The sequence below is a fragment of the Anarhichas minor genome, unplaced genomic scaffold (assembly GCF_050575085.1).
Source record: "Anarhichas minor isolate MPS153535 unplaced genomic scaffold, ASM5057508v1 ptg000026l, whole genome shotgun sequence".
Taxonomy (NCBI): domain Eukaryota; kingdom Metazoa; phylum Chordata; class Actinopteri; order Perciformes; family Anarhichadidae; genus Anarhichas; species Anarhichas minor.
Genome location: NW_027466472.1, coordinates 4,427,147 through 4,446,597, shown reverse-complemented (window position 1 = coordinate 4,446,597; position 19,451 = coordinate 4,427,147). Strand labels below are relative to the sequence as shown.

The following is a 19,451-nucleotide window of genomic DNA, read 5'->3' as shown; positions in this document are numbered from 1 at the left end:
AACACCCGTAAATGTTACAAACTGTTCCTTTAAATCAAATGTGGGTCTATTAATGTAGCCTGTACTGTAGCTGCACTACATGTTTTATCCTCTTGCTTGTTCTATTTCACACCACTTTAGCTTATTTAGCATTATGTCGAGCACTTTAAATTGCTGCTGAGGTGCAACATAAATAAACTCGCCTTGCTGTGCATTGCTGCAGGTGCAGCTCATGTCAGAACAGGAGCACCATCTCACGCTCAACTTCATCAGTGAACATCCTCCCGTTTACTCATCCTCAGATAACCATGCTCCATATTCTGCACGGCTGTCACACCAGAGCCAATCAGCATTCATGAGGTGCCTCAAACTAAATCAGGTAGCCAGAAGCTGCTACTTTTATTTTGGAACAGTCTTACATTAAATATTTGGTTGTCAAAAAAAACTGTCCACAAGGCAACATTAACAAATGAATGGAGGCAACAGTGTGGATTAACTATGTGTGAGAACATGGTGAACAGCAGCACGCTGTGCCCTCGCAGTTTAGCGTGACAAAACCTATATCACTAATTAAGTGAAGATTAACATTAAGATCAGGATTATTCGTGTCACTCCCACACATTGCTTTAAGCCTGTAGATTTTTTTCATACATGCAGCTAGTAACAAGCCGCAGACTGAGGAGGAGCCGTGTCGTCTTAATGTCACAGCGTGGTATTAAGCCGAGAAGCGCTTGTTAGACCCGTGTTGCGCTGGATAACGACAGTATTTCGCACTCGGTGATACTGTCAGGGGTTGTGCACTCATCCCTCTGGATGTTTCCTTCCATTCAGATAAAGATAACACATTGCAAATAAAAATGATATTGATTGAAATCTTTAGTTTTTTGGCATATTGTACAAGTACGTTCGTTCCATCTCACATTGTGTCTTTCCACGATTTTAATTACAGTATTGCGTAATTATTTACAATACCTTTTGTCTACTACCCTTCGATCTGCACATGCTCATTACCTCCGCAAAGGTTCGGTTGGTTTGTTTGTCTGTTTGTCAGCAGGATTAGGACAGAACTCCTGGCCAGATCTCCATGAATCTTGGTGGAAGGGTGTAGCACGGGCCAAGGAAGAACCCATTGAAGCGGATCTTAGCGGGGTCGATAAACCAAAGTTTACAGCAGCCACGCACCTATCAGCTGTGTGCTCGAGATCAGACTTGAGACGTAACGACTTAAAAATGGGTGAGTAGTACTTGCTATCTTCAGACATTGGTTCATTTTAAACAGAAAACAAGTTTTATATTGGGATATTTACTGGAAATGACATACAATACAGCCAACAACAAGTAGGAACCTTTCAAGTTATTGCCCTCCAGCCAGCTGCCACCTTATTTAGGTAATTGCAGCTCGCAGCCACCAGACACGGTGCCATGGATATAATATGCAACGATAGATATTTGAAGAGCAAATATTCAAATGTCATTATTGGCCATAGCAGAAACCCGTTCTTCCCTTTCATTAACAGATAGGGCATGGCTAGGAGGGGGTCTGCGCTCTCTGAGTGCCCCTTTTAGTTCAACATGTTTAAATGAAGAAGGTTAAGCTACTCTGAAAGGGACTTTCTGAACCCCCATGACCTTTCCTCTAGTGCCACCATGACATACCGTCTCTCAGGTGTCAGTGTATCTCACCACCATGTATCGGATAGAAAGAGACCTATTGATTTTGTAAAAGCCCTCGACCTTTCCTCTCGTCCTGCTGTCAGGCCAACCTTTTAAGTTTCAGATGATCTTACAGTATCACCTGAGCCATTTGTCTCAAACACACACTATCTACTGTGTGTATTTATGCTCCCAAGAAGAAGCAACCTGTTAGCTTTGGTGACCCCAGGTCAGAGGTCTGCAGTCAGCTGAATCCATTCTGGAGTGAACAATCTTTGCCATTAATGGTCATTCTAGCCGCTGAAATGTGTCAACTATACATTTCTTCTTAACCCAACAATTAAAAGAAAAAGGATTAAGCCATCTTACATTTTGACATCTTACACATTAGCTGGCCTTCTAATGTCAGTACAAAAGTTAACCTGGTCACACTACACTTACTACAAAACAGCTGAGTCATAAAAAACATGTTAAAACACCAGTGAGTAGAAAAAGAAGCAGGGGAACGCATGCTAAAAAGATCACTGTTGACTGGTGACAACAGTGTTACAAAGAGATAAGACGCAGGATAACTTCAATCCATCCATATACAAGAACACAGAACACTGTAACTATCCCTCGTATTAAAAGTGTGTGGTCATTAAGCTACATGCTGTTAATCAGGCATCAATCTTTGAAACGTTGGAACTTTTAAAATATTCCAGTTGACACGACAACTCCCTCTTTCAGTTAGTGATACAACACATTAGTGCATGTAGCACAGAGCCTTGAAGCAGCATGGAGGTTTTAGGGGACGTGTGGGGAGGAGAGGGGTGAGTAGGGAGGGCCCATACCAACCTGCTCTCACTGCCTTGCTCCTTCTTCTGTCGAACCTTCAGCCACTTCCTCAGCAGGAAACGCTTGCGTCGCGGCGAGGCACTGGGCGTGGAGCAGCTCGACCAGGAAGAGAGAGCGTCCTCATCGCTGGACGGTGTGATCTCAATGGAAGGCAGCTGGAGGTACTCCTTTGAGCCGGAACGGGCCTCGAGGTGACCGACGGTTAGCCGCCCCTTTTCGATCTCCCTCTCGCTGGGCACGTTCCTCATGCGGCGCATCTTGAAGCGCTTGCGCCTTAGCGTCGGGGTTGAAGAGCTGGATCGCATGGAGCCGTCCGACACCGCGTTGCGCCCTCCGTCCGAATACGACGGAGCATCCTTTGGGACGCTCACCTGAAGCGAAGGGGGTCTAAGAGTGTCACTCATGGTCCTGACTGGCTTTCTAAAGTGCAAAAACACTTTGAGATTCTTGGTGACAAGAACTGCGAATGCTGCAGTTCTGCAGCTTAAAGGGCTGTTAGCTACAGAAAAGTTGAGGTTTCGTGCTGAAGAGATGAGGCACAATTTAGATCCTAATCTTTGGTGGACCTCACACTGCCCCCCCCCAACCCCCCCCCAGCTCCGCTTGTTTATTTTAAATCCCTCTCCACGTGCCAGCCAATGGATTGAAAGACTGGCTGAGAAGTCCTGAGAGCAGATATCTGGGGCCTGACCGAGTCCTTCTGCTGCTCCTCAGCTGTTGGTTGATATGTATCGGCTCGGTGGCTGGCTGACAGACTGAAGAGCAGTCTTGTGGCAGTAAACTCAGTCTCTCAGGCAGGGAAGGAGAGGGCTGGATTAGATAACAAAGGGGCCTTCTGTTCTGAGAGCAGCAGATGAAACATGTATAAGGTCCGTCAGTGAGTGTAACACAACTCCTTTGCTGGTCCTCCCCAGGGACAGGCAGGCCAAGTTACACACACATCTCATTGGCTCCGCTACTGTCCAAAGCTGCCAAAGCTGTTACTGCTAATGCTAAAGAGTAAGGCACCAACTGTTAGCCCTTGAATATTGGTGCTGATGGTGTGTAAAGGCCGGGAAGGTTGTGTGTTGTCACTTCGGGCTCATTTTGAAGTTGCTGCAGCAGAGGAAGACACGGCCGGCCCGGGTTGTGCCCATGCTGGAGGGTGAAGTCCGTCTTGCACCGCGGCGTGACTCCACGCGGTTAATGCCTACAGGTTAGAGGGAGGTGATAGGACGGCAAGGTACAAGGCAAGGCTGAGGGTGATGATGACGTTAAGCAGCCACACACACACACACACACACACACACACACACACACACACACACAGATACCACGAGAACCAATCACAGGAAACAAGCAGCACGTCTGATGGGATGCACAAACAAACTCATGCTCACATGACCAAATTCTGATCTACTTAACTTACAGTGCCTACTCACCACCATGCACTGGCCAAAGTTTCTCAACCCCCAACACCTTCATCAGAGACCTTTAATCATCGTCGAAATACCTCAAACAAAACCAGAGATAACAGACAACCTCTAAATGTCACAGCCACTGAACACACATCTATATGGTGATCAACTATATGGTTGCTTGAACTGCAGGTCAAAGGGCATCCGCATAAATGATAAGAGCACACCACAGTGAGGGCATGGGATTACAAATCAGAAAACAAAAGACACCTCTCACCAAAACTTTGACCTTGACTGAAGAGCCAATGTGCTGACTGCCTGTCGAATGAGAAATCCTTGAGTTTTGCTGAATGCGGGTCAGTTTTGTAGGTGCAACTGTCAAGCAAACAGAATGAAGACAAAAATAAATTGGGGCAAGTCATCCCAAAGGAAGCAGTCAGAGTTGAGTGGGAGTCGATAGTAAACACCACCATCTGTGTTCTTCTACTACGCTATTAGAATCACCAGAATAATTGCTCTGCACATACGATATCTCAGCTGGAGGTGAGAAACATATAGCAGGGGGAACTATTATGTGCCATTTGAGATAGAAAATACAGAATATTATACAACCTAATAGTACCACTTGCTACTACTAAAAATAATAATTTAAATCTATTTCCCAATTAAATAAATCAATTAAAGCTAAGAAATAAAATGTCCGCAGAGTTGAGATGCGTTTTTCTAAATCAGGCCATAACGTTTCGCCAGGATGTTCCAGTGTCACATTTTAAAGTAGTAAACACAACCATTTAAAATGTGTCCTACTTTATTTCCTGTTGCAGTGCAAAGCAACTATATATGTGTGTATGTGAATGCAATTCCGCTGAAACAGTCTAAAGATTTGGAAGAACATCAATGTGGATGTGGCTGCTGTGTAGCTGGAATCTGATCAAGCATTGTCTCTGTAAATCTAAGCTTTGCTGCTGCGCTCACTCAAGAGGAAAACTCAACCGTGCGATAATCTAGCCTGGAGGGAGTGAAAGCATGAACAAGCCTTTTCTTAAATGGGACAAGTGAGAAAAGGCCTGCTCTTAAGTTCATCCAAGAGACTTAGTAGAAGTGGGATATGACGATGATACTGTAAGGCCAAGACAAATGGGAGGTTTTAAACCTACAGCCAAGCAGCTTAAGCGATTATAAAACTAATATCTTGCATCTCGAAACTTAGTCTTTTCATCAACGTTTGTCTTTTCATCAACTTTCATGGTCAAGAAATAAATTGTGAGTGTCATGGGATGTAATACAAAATATAAACTATGATTGTGGCCAACAGACAGATACAACTATTAGCAAAGCAATGTAATATTATGTCAACACGTACTGTATGCTTTGGCTAGAAGATAAATGCAGAACAGGACTACACTATAAGTCATTCTAACATTGAGGTCAACAAGCACCAACTCTGTACACTGACCTTAATGCAGCTATCAAAATATCAGTGTAGATATGGAGCATGGTAGAACCAATGCTACGGTACAGATAGAAGCATGACTGAGACTGCTAGGCTACTACTAGAAGTCATTTGGGGACGGGCCTTTATTTAGCCCAGCAATGACCATGAACTCGTCAAATAAATGCCTTGAACTAGAATCAGCTACGAGGGGCAGACTATTCCGTTTCTACCAGCCATTTTGAGGCACTGTAGATACAACTGTGAATGCAAACATTGTTATCAGTGTAATAGAGATAGCCAGACCAATATTAAGGGTTCCCTTTGGGTCAGCACGGATTCATTCGCAAATATTTGACTAAAAAGCAAATTGGACTGTTTAAAGGTCAGAGCTTAAAAATACACAGGCACAGGAGAACTGTACACTTCAGTGTGCAGATTCCCCATTCCAGGTGAAAGAAAACCTTTCAAATTCTAACTTGAGAGGGATTTGCTGATTTTATTGCACTCAGTGCAGAAACGGAACATTTTTCAACAATTTTTAAATTAGTAAGATGTAAAACTTCAAGAAGTCAAAGGTTCTACCCGATTACTACTTGACATACCTGCATATTTGAATATTCACACACACACACACACACACACACTGAGCGTGGAGGTGGGGAAACATCATGCATTAATTATGGCAAGACAACGTTTCCCGTTACAGTTTCACACGTTCTAGTAGCCTCAGGTCGTTCTCTGGCATCGCCCGGCACAACCCACATGAGCGGGTGATGTCATGGCTGAGCATATGGGCATGAGGATTTAGTAAAAGAGTGTCGTTTCAAGCCACTGCCATGATTTGTATGTGCTGATGCTTTGGAGATTAGTCATGTATTAGTCTCAAGCTGGAGAGCGTGTTGTTGCACCTGTGCAGTGGAAGTGCACTATAAAACAATATATAAAAACATAGAGTGCACAGCGGGAGGGACCCTGATGGTCTAGCCAACTTGTGCACTTTGCTACGGACAGATGGACCCACCACGGAGACGCTTTGCTTTTACAGCTGAGACGGGGATCACAGTTTTCCATCACCGTGATGGCTACACAACAATCATGCGATTGCTCGCCTTTCACGCGTCATTACCGACCGTTATAAAGTCCCGCTCTATTGTTGCCCGAGTCTCTATTCTTAGCGCTGCGTCCCTGTCGGCACAATGTCAAAGACCGTGGCCAGATTACAGAGGCATGCTGATGCTGATTAACAAACGCTCACGAAAATACACGCTGCATAAAACACTCTGACTAGTCAAAGGAATTTTGTACAGGGGCACAAAACATGGAGCATTGGAAGACTGGGACATCTATGGTGGACAAAGTATGAACTATAACAATCCGCGGCTTAATCAAATTCCAATCCTTAGGAATATAATTAACACATTTACAGTTTCTAAATATGGACCACAGATGGGTGTGTTTGTAAATCCAACAGGAATCTTGTGTTAACACTCTAAACACATCAGTTGTGTAAAGAATAACACAACATTCCCTGGTCCTTATAGTCACATTAACATGTTGGCAATTGACACGTTTTGTGCTCGTATTAACATGTGTTTAAAAAGTGTACTCCACTATATTTTACATAGCAAATCGTTGTTTGCTTCTATGTTAATGCTTTGAATTTCAAACTTAGTACCTTTTAAGGTGCTATAAAAATATATTTCTCAATAATTCCATACAATGACTGATGTATATGTAATCAAAGCATCATTGACTTAATAATTGTTAATAGTTCTTTAAAAAATGTTATAACAATAAATAACTACAAAGAAATAAGAATAAAATTGAATATGATTGTCTGATTTGTGTTTGTTTTTTGTTCAAAAAATCTAAGAAAACACTTTGAATCTGTAGACTACTGCCTAATAGTCTTATTATTGCCATTTGATGACAATTGCTCATATACTGTAAGCCTAGTTAAGTATATTTATTATTTTGAACAAAGGTTAAATGTTATTTCACAAGTTTCAAAAAGTGCCCCCAATTTCTTTTTTAATGCCCCTGGTCAGTGGGGGCAAAAAGTGCACCCTAAAAAATATTTCCTACCCTGATCCTTACCAATCATGTATATATACAGGATAATAAAGAGTGGTGTGCCAATTCCTTGTATTCTATTAAATCTCAAGAAATCGTAGCCAAGCCGTGCTAAACTAAAGTGTAATAAACACATAATCACTCCTTGGCAGATGAACGTATTTAGAAACTATATGCAGAAAATGATGGCGAGAGAGCTAGGCTGAAATAAAGGGCACGACATACATGACAGAGAAGCAAAAGGTAGTGTGACTAAGGCAACCAAGCTCCAGAAGTCCACTCTATTAACCCAAACCTTTTATACCAACAAGAGAAGTTCTAAAATGAGTCTTTGGCGTAATCAACCAAACTAACTACGGCATCTTTGTTGACAAATAAACAACACATGCAAGAAAGAATGTAAGAAACCGAGTAGAATGTGATGTGGGTAAAGGGGGTGAAAAATAAGGAGATAAAGAAGAAATCATATTTTCACATTAAATATTTGTACCCTGTCTCTATACGTAATGTCTTTCTCGCAGGCATGGTGCTGTTGATGTGCCACAATGTGGAGTCCATGCTAAACAACTTGCTCCCCGGATTAAACCTGATCGCTGAGCAATCACTCATTCATGTGCAACACACCGGGGTGTGAAGCTATGGTGAGATTTTGAACCCTGCTCACATAACAAGCTTCACTCCTTCATACTGTTTCCCTTTCCTGTGCTACAGTATAAATGTCACCAGCGCTCCAGTCACACTGGCACCTGATTGCACACTGACTCGCTGTAAAGACGAATGAAGGAACACGTTGTACTGCAAATAAACTGCAGTGAAAACAGGCAACTCTCTTTCTCAGAGGAGCCCAACTCAAGGAGACGGCAAGATTATTTTCAGTCATTTATTACTTACGTATAAGTCCCAGCTACAAAGAACACGCTAAACAACTCTCAAATTTGGGGATTTTTCATGAGGCTTCATACACAAATTTGAACATACAGCTACTTATTCGGATGTTCCCAAACTGTACCCTTCTTAATGAGAGCTGGCAGGCAATGCGATGTCCCGCAGTTCTCATCGCATAAAGGGGCTGCCTCCTCCTACTCTTTGATCCACGTCTATAGAGAATTGCTGTACTGATCAAACCCCCAGCTTTCATCTCTTATTTAGACAGCCTGCCTTCTATAAATAGCCTTGTTACACTATGGAAACTGGCACAGCTCTTTGGTGAAGTACAACACAGTGCGTAGTATTATGAGAGGCTGCGAAGACCCATATTAGCCGCATATGAGTCAGAACTGGGATGAAAGGGAGTTGAGATAAACAGAATAAACTGATTTAAAAAAAAAAAAATCCTTTGGTTTCAAAATGATTGCATTTTCAATGAGGGTATTCGGGGTTCTGCGATTGAATGGTGCTGATCAGAAATGTCACATCCTCATTGAAACACTCCCCATTCAGTGGTTCACTAATTGGTGAACTGGTACACATACCAGGCTTTATGGATTCCCAGGGGATGTTTTTCAAAGGAAAGGTAAAGTAAGAATAAGAGCACCAACTGAGGGTAAAGGAGAATCCAACAACATCAAATGAACCAGTAAACTAAAGAAGTAGAGGAATGTACGGATATATTTTAGAGTAGTCCAAGTTGGGAGCTAACACGGGGGAAAGCAGCAACTTGTGCAGTGTTTAATTAGTATCAACCCTAATGAGCCTTAAAAAACCCGCCATGATGACATAAACAAGTCAGAGAGGAATCAAATTAGCCTCCATAAGTCCACAATGGCTGGATTCTGCATTCAAGGTACCAAACACGAAGCCAGTTTATGCTTCTTAACCGTGTTTCAGCCTAGATGACTGCAAGATTTGTCTGAATTTGGTCCGATTAGTTCTATTAGGTTTCAGCTTTATGACCGTAATTAGCAGCCATTAAGCGATGGTAGTTAATGAAGTGGTGACAAGACACTCTTTTTTGGACCTCTCAAATATGGTGTTGCTAATATGAGTGATGTGTTTGTGGCCGCACAAACACGGCACTAATCATGTACGAAAGGCACAAAACTCTCCAATATAATTACATCAATAGAGTAAGATTAAAACCTCTAAAATAGAACAAAACAAAAAAAATGTCTCCAGCAGCTATAACAATCCTCTCCCATCTGAGGGTGTGAGACTGTGCCAATTTTTAGATCCATGCTCACAACTCATTTTCACAGCTTTAACTTCTCATAGCTGGCTCTTCAACTCACAATCACAGGAACTGCACTGTTTGCTGACAAACCTTATTTTGTGTTGTTTATGAATGAATGAATGAATGCGGTGGAGAGACAAATCAATAAATATTGCCTAAGGCTTTTTACAGTACCCTCTTTTTCAGTAACAACACTGAGATGAAACAGTTTGTCAAGTTGGCACAAAACGTCAAATGTCTAAAGCAAGGAAACCACATAGAATGCTCAACAGGAAAAAAGCTCTGCCCACGTTCTCTGGAACTGGTGTAAAAGAAACTAGAGCACAGTCATTTCAATAGACTGCCATAGACTTATGTATTGGTACTGTTTCTGATAAAAAAGGAAAGTAATTACAGGTTGCAGGCCTAGATGATAAGTTTAGAATGCACTCTGAGAAGTCTAGGATCAGGGTCTCCGTAATAAAGCCTGAAATACGGGTGTGAAGTGTGCAAATGTCCCAAAAATAAATCAAATCAAACTGAAGAATCTCATCCTTTAACTCAATCTATAAAACTACTGTATTTACAGAACTACCGAGGGGAAAACAACTGCGAGCAACAGCACCGTCTGTTCACCAACTGCCATTTCCTCTGGGGTTCAGAGGCATTTTCCCAGGCCTGACGGCCGCAAACAGCTGAGAGAAGAAGAGCTGCCGGAAGCCGGGAGAGATGAGACTGTGAGATGCATCCAAAGTAATCTCATTCAGAGAGAGAGAGACAGAGAGAGAGACAGACAGAGAGAGACAGAGACAGAGACAGAGAGACACACACACACACACACACACAGAGAGCTAGCCACAGTAACAGCCACAAACAGTGAAGAGAAGTGACTGCTCTCATTTGGAGCACGTTGTTGTGTTTCTGAGAGTGAGCTACAGGCCCTTCCACGGCGACTACCACTGCAGAACAGCAGCACATTCTAACGTTTCTTGAATCTATATGTGCAAAACTCCCACATGGTTTTCTGAGATGCTGCGGTTATTGTTTTGGTTAAGAAACAGCTATAACACCTACTGTAAACGTTTCCTAACACACACACTGTTGGGAAGGTGTATTTCTAAATGTGTCAAGTGGTATGCGCGCTATAAATGAACCGGTTGTTAAAAGGATTCAAATTTTTTGAGCTATGCTACGATAAACAACCTCCAGGGATAGAAGCTGGACATTGAACGGAAGGATCTTCTCATTTGAGGTTGGTTAAAGTGTATTATCCCCAAAAAATGACCATTCAATATGGATATTTTCACAGTTTCTCTTTTAGCTTCAAGTGTCACATGCTCTGTATGACAGGAAAATGTCAGAGAACACTAAAAATTCAGGTTATCATGTCTCACAAAGTAAATCACAGAAACACACCACACTGATTGGGCGACTGCGGCTAAGTGGATAGCAGGGCCGTCTTTCAATCAGAGGGTCGGCGGTTCAATCCCCGGCTCCGGCTCTGCTAGTCGCATGTCGATGTGTCCTTGAGCAAGACACTTACCCCAAAATTGCTCCTGTAGTTGTGCCTACGGTATAGAAATGTGATAGAATCTGAATTGGTGAGTTGCTTTTGGATAAAAGTGTCTGCTAAATGACTGTACTGTAATGTAATGATCATGACCCTGCTGGGACACATGGAAAAACACCACAGGTGTCAGGACATACAGTCACCACCACACACCGTTCATGTCAAGATACCTCTGAATTCATCAGGACAGGTAGATCCATTGATCAATAAAACTAATTCACGGTAGTTGTGAAAGCTTCTGAACCAGTTGGAGCTTGTTTTGTGTGTGTGTGTGTGTGTGTGTGTGTGTGTGTGTGTGTGTGTTGTTTCTTATAGCAAATTTTGTAATTACCTACTGAATGAAATCAGTCTCTCTCGGCTATTATTACCTTAAAAATAAACTAGCAGCTCCTAAATCTGCACCCAAGACCACCAGCGGCTCCGGAGGGTGTAGCATCAGATAATGAGATTATTAAAAATGTCACTTAAAGGCCAGCTTCATGAGCTCAAAGTAAAGTATGCAAGAATATATGGGAAGAACTCTTATGACCAGAGGATTGTTACAGCATTAACAGAAACAAGCACAACAACAACACCCATTTGAACCAAATACAGAATTCTTGCTAAAAACAAAAAGTAATCTCGAGAGGAAACAGGAAACATGCTTTAATGTGAGGTTACTGTGTGTTCTCACTCTGTGTTGCATCTACTGTATGGTACATACATGCGACCCAATTCTGTTTTCTCTTTTGACAGATCTTTGGGTCAGAGACTTACGTGTGTCTACTTCAACAAAGTCAGGAACAAATAAAGCATACTGCGCTTATTGAGGACCAAACTGTAACATAATGTAATAAAATGCCAGAATGGAAATTAGTACACTTCCACAAAGCATTTTATAACAACTTACAGAACGTATACCTACAATTTATTGTTGAAACTTTTTACTGGACACATTACAGGCAAGTGACTGCTGCTACCAATGCCAAGGTTAAAACGTGGAACAAGTAGGATCACTGTTGGACTGGTGGGTTGCGTGTATCAGGTTGGGGCTTATATGCACACAGTAAGAACTTAGGTTCCTGTTTATGCTCTTCACAGCATGACCAAAACACTCTGTTTTTTTTCTGCATACAGAACTTGGAAGTTAGTAAGAAAAAAGTAAATAAATCCAGAACTCATAACAATGCAAATAAACTACACGTGAAACAACACGAAACAGAAAGCAGTCATTTGTAAATACTGACCGCTAATTTAAACTTAACCCAACTATAGCAGCCAGGAGGAGGTGGGGATCGAACCCACGACCCTCAAACATAGATGTTGAAAGGCGCTGGGAACCCCTGTTCCACAGGGCAGGTGCAAACAAAGCACGTGCATGTTTGAACAATCATTCTTTGATAGACATGTTTACTTTAACGCTTACTAGAGAACACGTTAGGTGATGCACAAACAGCAGCATCTGTCTGAGACAGACAGCAGGAACTGGAGTTACACTGTGTGCTCAGCAGCCTACTGTTTGATGAATGTTTATAATCAAAGGCGACCTATGAATTGGTGGATATTTGTCGCGAGCTGAGTTTTCGTCTGTTTATTAAACTGCTCGCGAAGTTAACGTCGTTTCGGGTCGACAATGCAAAACATGTATCGCCAAAGTAACAACTGTAAGTTCCAACAAACATCAGAAAACCCGGATAAAAGTCGGACATCTGTTACATCAGGTGCGGTTTGTTTGTTTTGTTTACCTTCGATTCGACCTCGCCAACTTCCACAAACTTGTCCGTCCGCCCGACTCAGACACCGGCGAGAACCCAGAGTCGGTACCTTCGTATGCAGAACTCGTCCATGGTGACAGGTTGAATACATCCGTCGGTTCCTCCGCTTGACGAACTCAAATCAGTGCGTCTTGGAGGCGGAGACCCGCAGCCCCGTTACTTCACGGATGAGAGCCGCAGAGAGCAGACCACTGAGCGGTGACCTATCAGTGTCTGACCACACACCACCAATGACCTCCCTCCTTTTAACCTCTTAGTGGCCCGAGTCCTAAACGACATCGACCTGGTTTTTGAATATTCCCATGATTTAATTTACGGTGTTATTATTCATAAAGTGTAGCTGGCCCGTCTGTGCAGGGTGTACATGGTAGCTTATTAAATATCTCTTCAGGGGATCCTCTACAATCTGATTCATTGAAAAAACACTGATAAGGACTACATGAACACCTTTTATCAAATGTTTCTGTTATTCAATCAACACATATTTCAAAAGTTGGACAAAAACAGGTATGTGCAGTATACTATCCATCAAAACATATCTCAGGGTCCTCGATTAGAAAACATTAGGAGCCCTCTGATTTACAGTGACCTGACCTATTTAGCATTTTGGCAACTATGTTGCATTTATGAGATTTGCTGAATTTACAGTGGAAAAGTATGAACAATTTGGTTTGAATTAACTGAATTAATTTGAATTAAAAACAATTTGTGTCTCACTGACACGGCAAAAAACAAAACAAAAAACACCTTTGATGTGAAAGTGAAAACATCTCTGCAAATCGATCTGAATCATTAGTATAAAATACTAAATGCATGTTTGTATATTTGCAAAAACCTCCACCATGAAGACAAATGGTCACTAAGAGCAACTCTGTGAAACGGTGATGCGGTTAAACAATAAAACATGAAAGCTTCCAAGAGGGGTGATTACAGGCACTGCGCAAGGGAATTACATTCATACAGTAAAGCACTACAAGTAATGCATGCTGCAGTGGCTGTATACAGTGGCTGGCAGGCAGCAGAGAGAAAGTCACCAGCAGGGTGCACACTCACTCAGACTTTTACCTGAAAACCAGCAGACTTCACCAGGAGCCCACCAGTTTTAAAAGATGGCACAAGCAGGGATTATTACAGTCTCGGGTGACTTCACACAAAATGAAGCCTGACCTTTTCCGCCTCTTTGGGAACAAAGGGTTAAAGGTTACAGACTAACAACGTGGGCACGTCTGTCTGTCGGTGTGCAATTAGACTGTGCGTCTGTGTATTTCCACCCCTCCCTCTCAAGAGTGTGACTTTTTCTGGGGCCTTGTGCGCGGCGCATGTACAAGCCTGTTGTCTGGCAGAAACAACTCAATTCTGGGATTCTACGGACGGCTCGAACAATGCCTCTATTGATGAGAGAGTGGCAGAAAGAAAGAGAGAGCGAAAAATAAAACCACAAGTGGCCTGGACATTCCAGTACAGTGCTTTTTCCCATGCAGATTACTTATACAGTCCACCCAATGGTCTTTTAAAATAATATAATATAATAATAATTTAAACTCCCATATCTCATCAAAAACATGGCTTCTGATTGATGTCCATTAGTCGGCTCTCCTGCGGCTACAGAAATGGGTTCATGCCATTCCTTCTGAATCACGTTTTGTCCTTTTAATTGTTCTACACCTGGAAATTCAAAGTTCAGGTCCTTTATTTGTCCCAAGGGGACAATTGGTACCTACTACAGTAGCAATAAAAACACAGGACAAGCAGGGAAAACTACCAGACATTATGAAATCACATTAAATACAAGAGTAAAAGGTGAACACGTGACGTACAAAGGTTTCAATATAATTGGAAAAAGAAGAAAGAAAGGAGAAACAGGCACGGTTCGGAATGTGCTGATGCTACCCGTATTTTACAGAGTTGAGCAATGAAATGGAAATGGAAATGGCATAACAAAACATGTACACCTGTTATTTTCGTCTTAAATGGGGTGGGGACTGTCAGATGTAATGGATTCTGCCTTCTTTAACAACTGTTTGTTGTACAGTTCAGATTGTTTTTTCTGCTGAGTACCAATAATTTTGCTGCTGACTTTTAAAGAGTTTTTTCTGTTTGAGGTTGAGAGATGCAACATCATCAGGGACCTGTCAACCTGATCTTGGCTAGCTTCCTCAGACCAAAGAAAGACACTGTTAGGTTTTCTTACTCAGCATATCTCTATTCCCATCCAAGGCCATCTAATCATCAATTATGATGCCCGAATACATTTGTCTGTATATGCACATGGGTCATACTTGTATTTTGGGCTTCCACTACAACATGTTTAGATGCTTTAATGTTCTCAAAACATTATTATTCTCATATGGTCCATCTGAATATACCGGCAATAGTGCCTGTCTCTTTAAGAACATTTGAGGCAGTTCAGGAGAAAGTCAGCCTGTACAGTAATTAGCTGGGCCCTTTCTTTTACTGCACGATTGGCTTGTCGTTTCAGCCACCATAAAACGACCTGCTGGCATTGCTGTGGTTGGCTACGAGTCATCAAGCTGTTATAAATTATTCAAGTGATGCTATTTTCTAAATGCGTCTGCCTGTATGACAAATGTTTGTTGACTACATATACGATAGGTAAGGACCTGTCCTGTGAACCTTTTGTCCAAGCTGCCACCTAATGAGCAGCTGGAGAAAATTCTAAATGTCTCTATATCTGTTGGACACCTGAACTCGTCTCAGGTTCACAACCCAATGTCTAAGGTGCTGTCGTGCATACCATTACTGACCCATCAGGCTGTCTCAGATCGACAGCACTGGCAACAATAGCAAGCAACAAGGAAAGACAAGCAGGGCTATCTTCATGGTACTTCACAAAATTGCTGCATAAAGCTATACTGCTCTGTACGATTTAATACTCTTATGAGTCTGTGAGAGCGGCAGGAAAAAAAGAACGAAAGTGGAGAAAGAGAGAAAAACAGAGAGATGGAGAAGGAGAGGGACAAACAATGGATGAGTCTGCAGACTTTGCACCAGTCTTGGTGAAGTAATTGCAGTCTGCTCCACCACGACATTCATCTCCAGCCGCCTATGTGGCAGCTCCAGGAGAGAGAGAGAGAGAGAGAGAGAGAGAGAGAGAGAGAGAGAGAGGAATCTGTAGTTGTTATTATCTACTCCCCCTCGTCCCCGCACGGATTCATGAAAAGACTCTTTCATATACATTTTGTTTACCAGACATGAGGTAATAAATATACAAGGCGTGGGGTGGATACAATTTGGCTTGGTTTCCACGGAAACAACAGGCAGACGGTGGCTCACTGCTATATTTAACTTCAGATTATAAAAGTTTGTTCACCAGTGGTGCATGTATTGTTTATAAACTCCTCTTGTTTGCAAAGGAGTTGCATTTTGTAGAACTGTTATAAAAGAAACTAATTGCTGGTTTTATTTTAAACACCATATTGAAGGAAAATGCTGTGGATTTTTACTTCATGAATCATGTTGATATCATTCTCCAAAATGTCAAAGCAGGCTGTGTTTCCCCCAGAGCGCACATATGTATATATATATATATATACAAAATTACAAAATGTAAACAAAGCATCTGTCACATTGCTCCAGATAAATGTGTCTTTACGTTGACTTTTAGCTTATTAACTCTTTAATTTCTAAATCCAGGAACTTAAAAAAAGCAGGCTAATGTTTGTGCACATTGTTTCAGAAAGATGTTCTTTGAACTAGTGCTGTATAAGATTGCATTATACTGTACTGTGCTTTACTCATGGCAGAGACTTGATTGCTGATGTTGCAGTTCCAACTGGTTACCATTAGGTGTTACTATAGTGTCTGTACTTCATGGATTTCTGGACCCTGCAAATGTTACCCACTATCAATGTTAGTTTTACAAGTTGTACTACCATATGCTACTCACCTACTGGCATTAATATCAGACTCACATCACTGACACAATTATTTCTGGAAGCTAAATTTCCTAGAATTTTGTTCATGTTTTGGAGATATCCTGCTTATAGACAAACAGTACGTGTATGAGCTGTAAGGCAGAGTAGAGAGAAGAGAGGCACACAGTAGAGTTGGTGAAATCTAGTGTTGCAATAGATACTCAGCAGAGACAGCAGGTGTCCTGATGATGAAGTACTTCAATTTAACATATGACCATTTACAACACATGTTAAATTTAGGCAGTATATCATTTGACAAATGGCCCTAACACAGTGGATTCAGATTATTCATTTGCTTCTTTAACATGCAATAATGGCTACATTGGCCTGTCAGGTTGTCACATTAACTATATGAGCAGCTCACAAAACAAAGTGTTGACTCTAGCAGGAGACGGTGGAGTTTAATTTAGTTTTACGCCAGCTATTAAAGAAGTGCTGCATTGTCGTTTGCTGCATTTTAACTGTGCATTATATGTGGTACCAGGTAAGGAATATTTAACAGGTGATTCCAGTGCTGCTCCACAGCAGACTGAAGGAAATAATTCTGACAACACAAGCTATTGATTTATTACACAAAATAACGTACTTGAAGTCACCTAGACAGCTGTCTGCATGAGGGCAGCCATGAATTATTAATTTCTTACTCAGAGCACCGACATGAAGATGCGTCTTCATGTTGTATTCGTAGTAGGCTTGGTTCTAAATGAGGGATTTACGTGTAGCACTGGTGAGTGAAGAGGTAGGCTAACAAATACAGCTAGATGGTTTGTTTTGGCAGAAAATTAGAGTAGCGAGGGTGTTTATCATTTTGCAAAAAGGGCAAAAATATTGACCAAACAGTAGGTTATGTTTATGTTGCCCTCCTGCAAATATTTAGATAAACTATAAACTTCACATTTATATCCAAATCTGTAGAAGGGAATGTTTTTTCACCGATCTTTAAAATCAACATCTCATCAACTTCATGTTTTTCATGCTGCCAGAGTAGCCGAACATACGGAAATAAGATACACAAAACATATGCAAATTGTTTCACTAACGAGGTTCCCGAACAAAGTCAACAAAGCGAGGACAAACTGTAAGTCATTCCCATCCTGTTGTGATGACACTAGCGATGAGAACACAGCCGAAGAAAGGAGCACCGTCTTAAAGGACTGACCCTCGTCTCTCTCCATGTCTTCTTCCTCTACGCAGTGCAATGCTGATCATAAATCCCAGAGATTATGACAAAATGACATTTGGGCTTCATGGCCTCCCACCGTTATGGATGAACCAGCTGTGAGTCACTGTGTAACAAAGTGAATTATACCTTTTTTTATTGTGTGCTGGTTTGACACCCAGACGAAACGTCATTTCACACCACCGCAGCACAGAGACATGTCTCTATAACAGGAGAAGTTAGCATCGGGGCTTTAAGTCTACACCATACTGTTGGGATGTTGGCTGATAGCAGCAGAGTGATGCTGCCCAGGGAGCGCCGCTGCTTATTGTTGGAAGAAGCTGGCAGCCAACTAACTCAATAGTTGTCTTTTTTTCAGGATTTCAGCTCTTTAGTCTCTTTTGAAAAGCTCTTGGCAACAATCCTCCGGTCCTTTTCAGGGAATGGATATGCTGAACGTTTCTTATTGTAGCAGAATGACAAACAGTGTGCACACAGAAGCAGACTGTTATCTCCACAACACGTTGACAGTATTCTTTGATAAACTGTGATGCAGGCATTGGAGAGAAAAATCACACTCCCAGAGACATGTGAAACTGCTCGATATGTCACTGTGGCGGTGTGTATTTTTTGCACATTTTGCAGATGAGATTTACAGTTACAAGTGCAGGCTGAGTAGAGTGATGATCCACACCTTCAGTAGCAGTCCTACCATAGATTTGAACCATTGGACACATTCACAACCTGAACTATTATAAATTGAAAAGATCCATAGAGGGAGCACTAACTAGAGAAACCCGACAGCGGCTGAGACGGGGGACTATAAAGAGTCACGGGGCAATTAAAGTCAGCTGGCAGACAGAAGCTGGAGTTGTTTCTGTTATCAGAGGAGAGGGTGTCTTTGAATTGTTGGGGAGTAGAGGCTGGTTCGTTATCTATACAGTTGGGGCTACTTCAGCACAGTTAATGAGCCTCAAGTTCTTCCAAATGTGTCTACACTCTTTCACACAAGCTTTCCCTTCTTGAAACAATGGAGGACGTAAGATTTTTTTTTTGTGGTCATGACAATGAATGTAAATAGCAGACAACACATTGGGGACGTCCCACTGATGGTCATTTACAGCCCATTTGGCTTAATCTACATGGCTGATCATTTGTCTCTCTAGAATAATATTTAGCTGGATTTTTGCATTTACTGTTATTCTGGTAATTATTGATTATAATATGGACGAATGACATACAGGTTGAACATGAATTCATTGTTTGATAAAACAATCTCTGTGAAATGTCAATGGAGCTCTAGTTTGTGTCCTATGAGCCCCCTTCGCAGTTGCATTAGACCGTGATGTTTTTTTCTGAGCTCTTGAAGGACTTTTTGTCCTGTTGGCCTGCGAGCTGAAACTTTGACAATTTAAATTTTTTTCTATTTTTTTATGCAAACCTTTCTACCTCAGCTTTTGGGCCACCATTAGACAAAAAGTCCTTCGAGCGAGCCGATAAAATGAACGTC

At 41.8% G+C, this 19,451-nt stretch overlaps 1 protein-coding gene across 1 annotated transcript in view; it reads right to left on the bottom strand.

Annotated features, from left to right (window-relative positions):
• Positions 1-2,873, bottom strand: part of gramd1bb (GRAM domain containing 1Bb) — a 64,004-nt gene extending 61,131 nt beyond the window's left edge. Inside the window, exon 1 of the mRNA XM_076100290.1 lies at positions 2,470-2,873. Within this exon, the coding sequence (XP_075956405.1) occupies positions 2,470-2,873 (404 nt within the window). The remainder of the gene's footprint in view (positions 1-2,469) is intronic.
• Between the last annotated feature and the right edge of the window lie 16,578 nt (positions 2,874-19,451).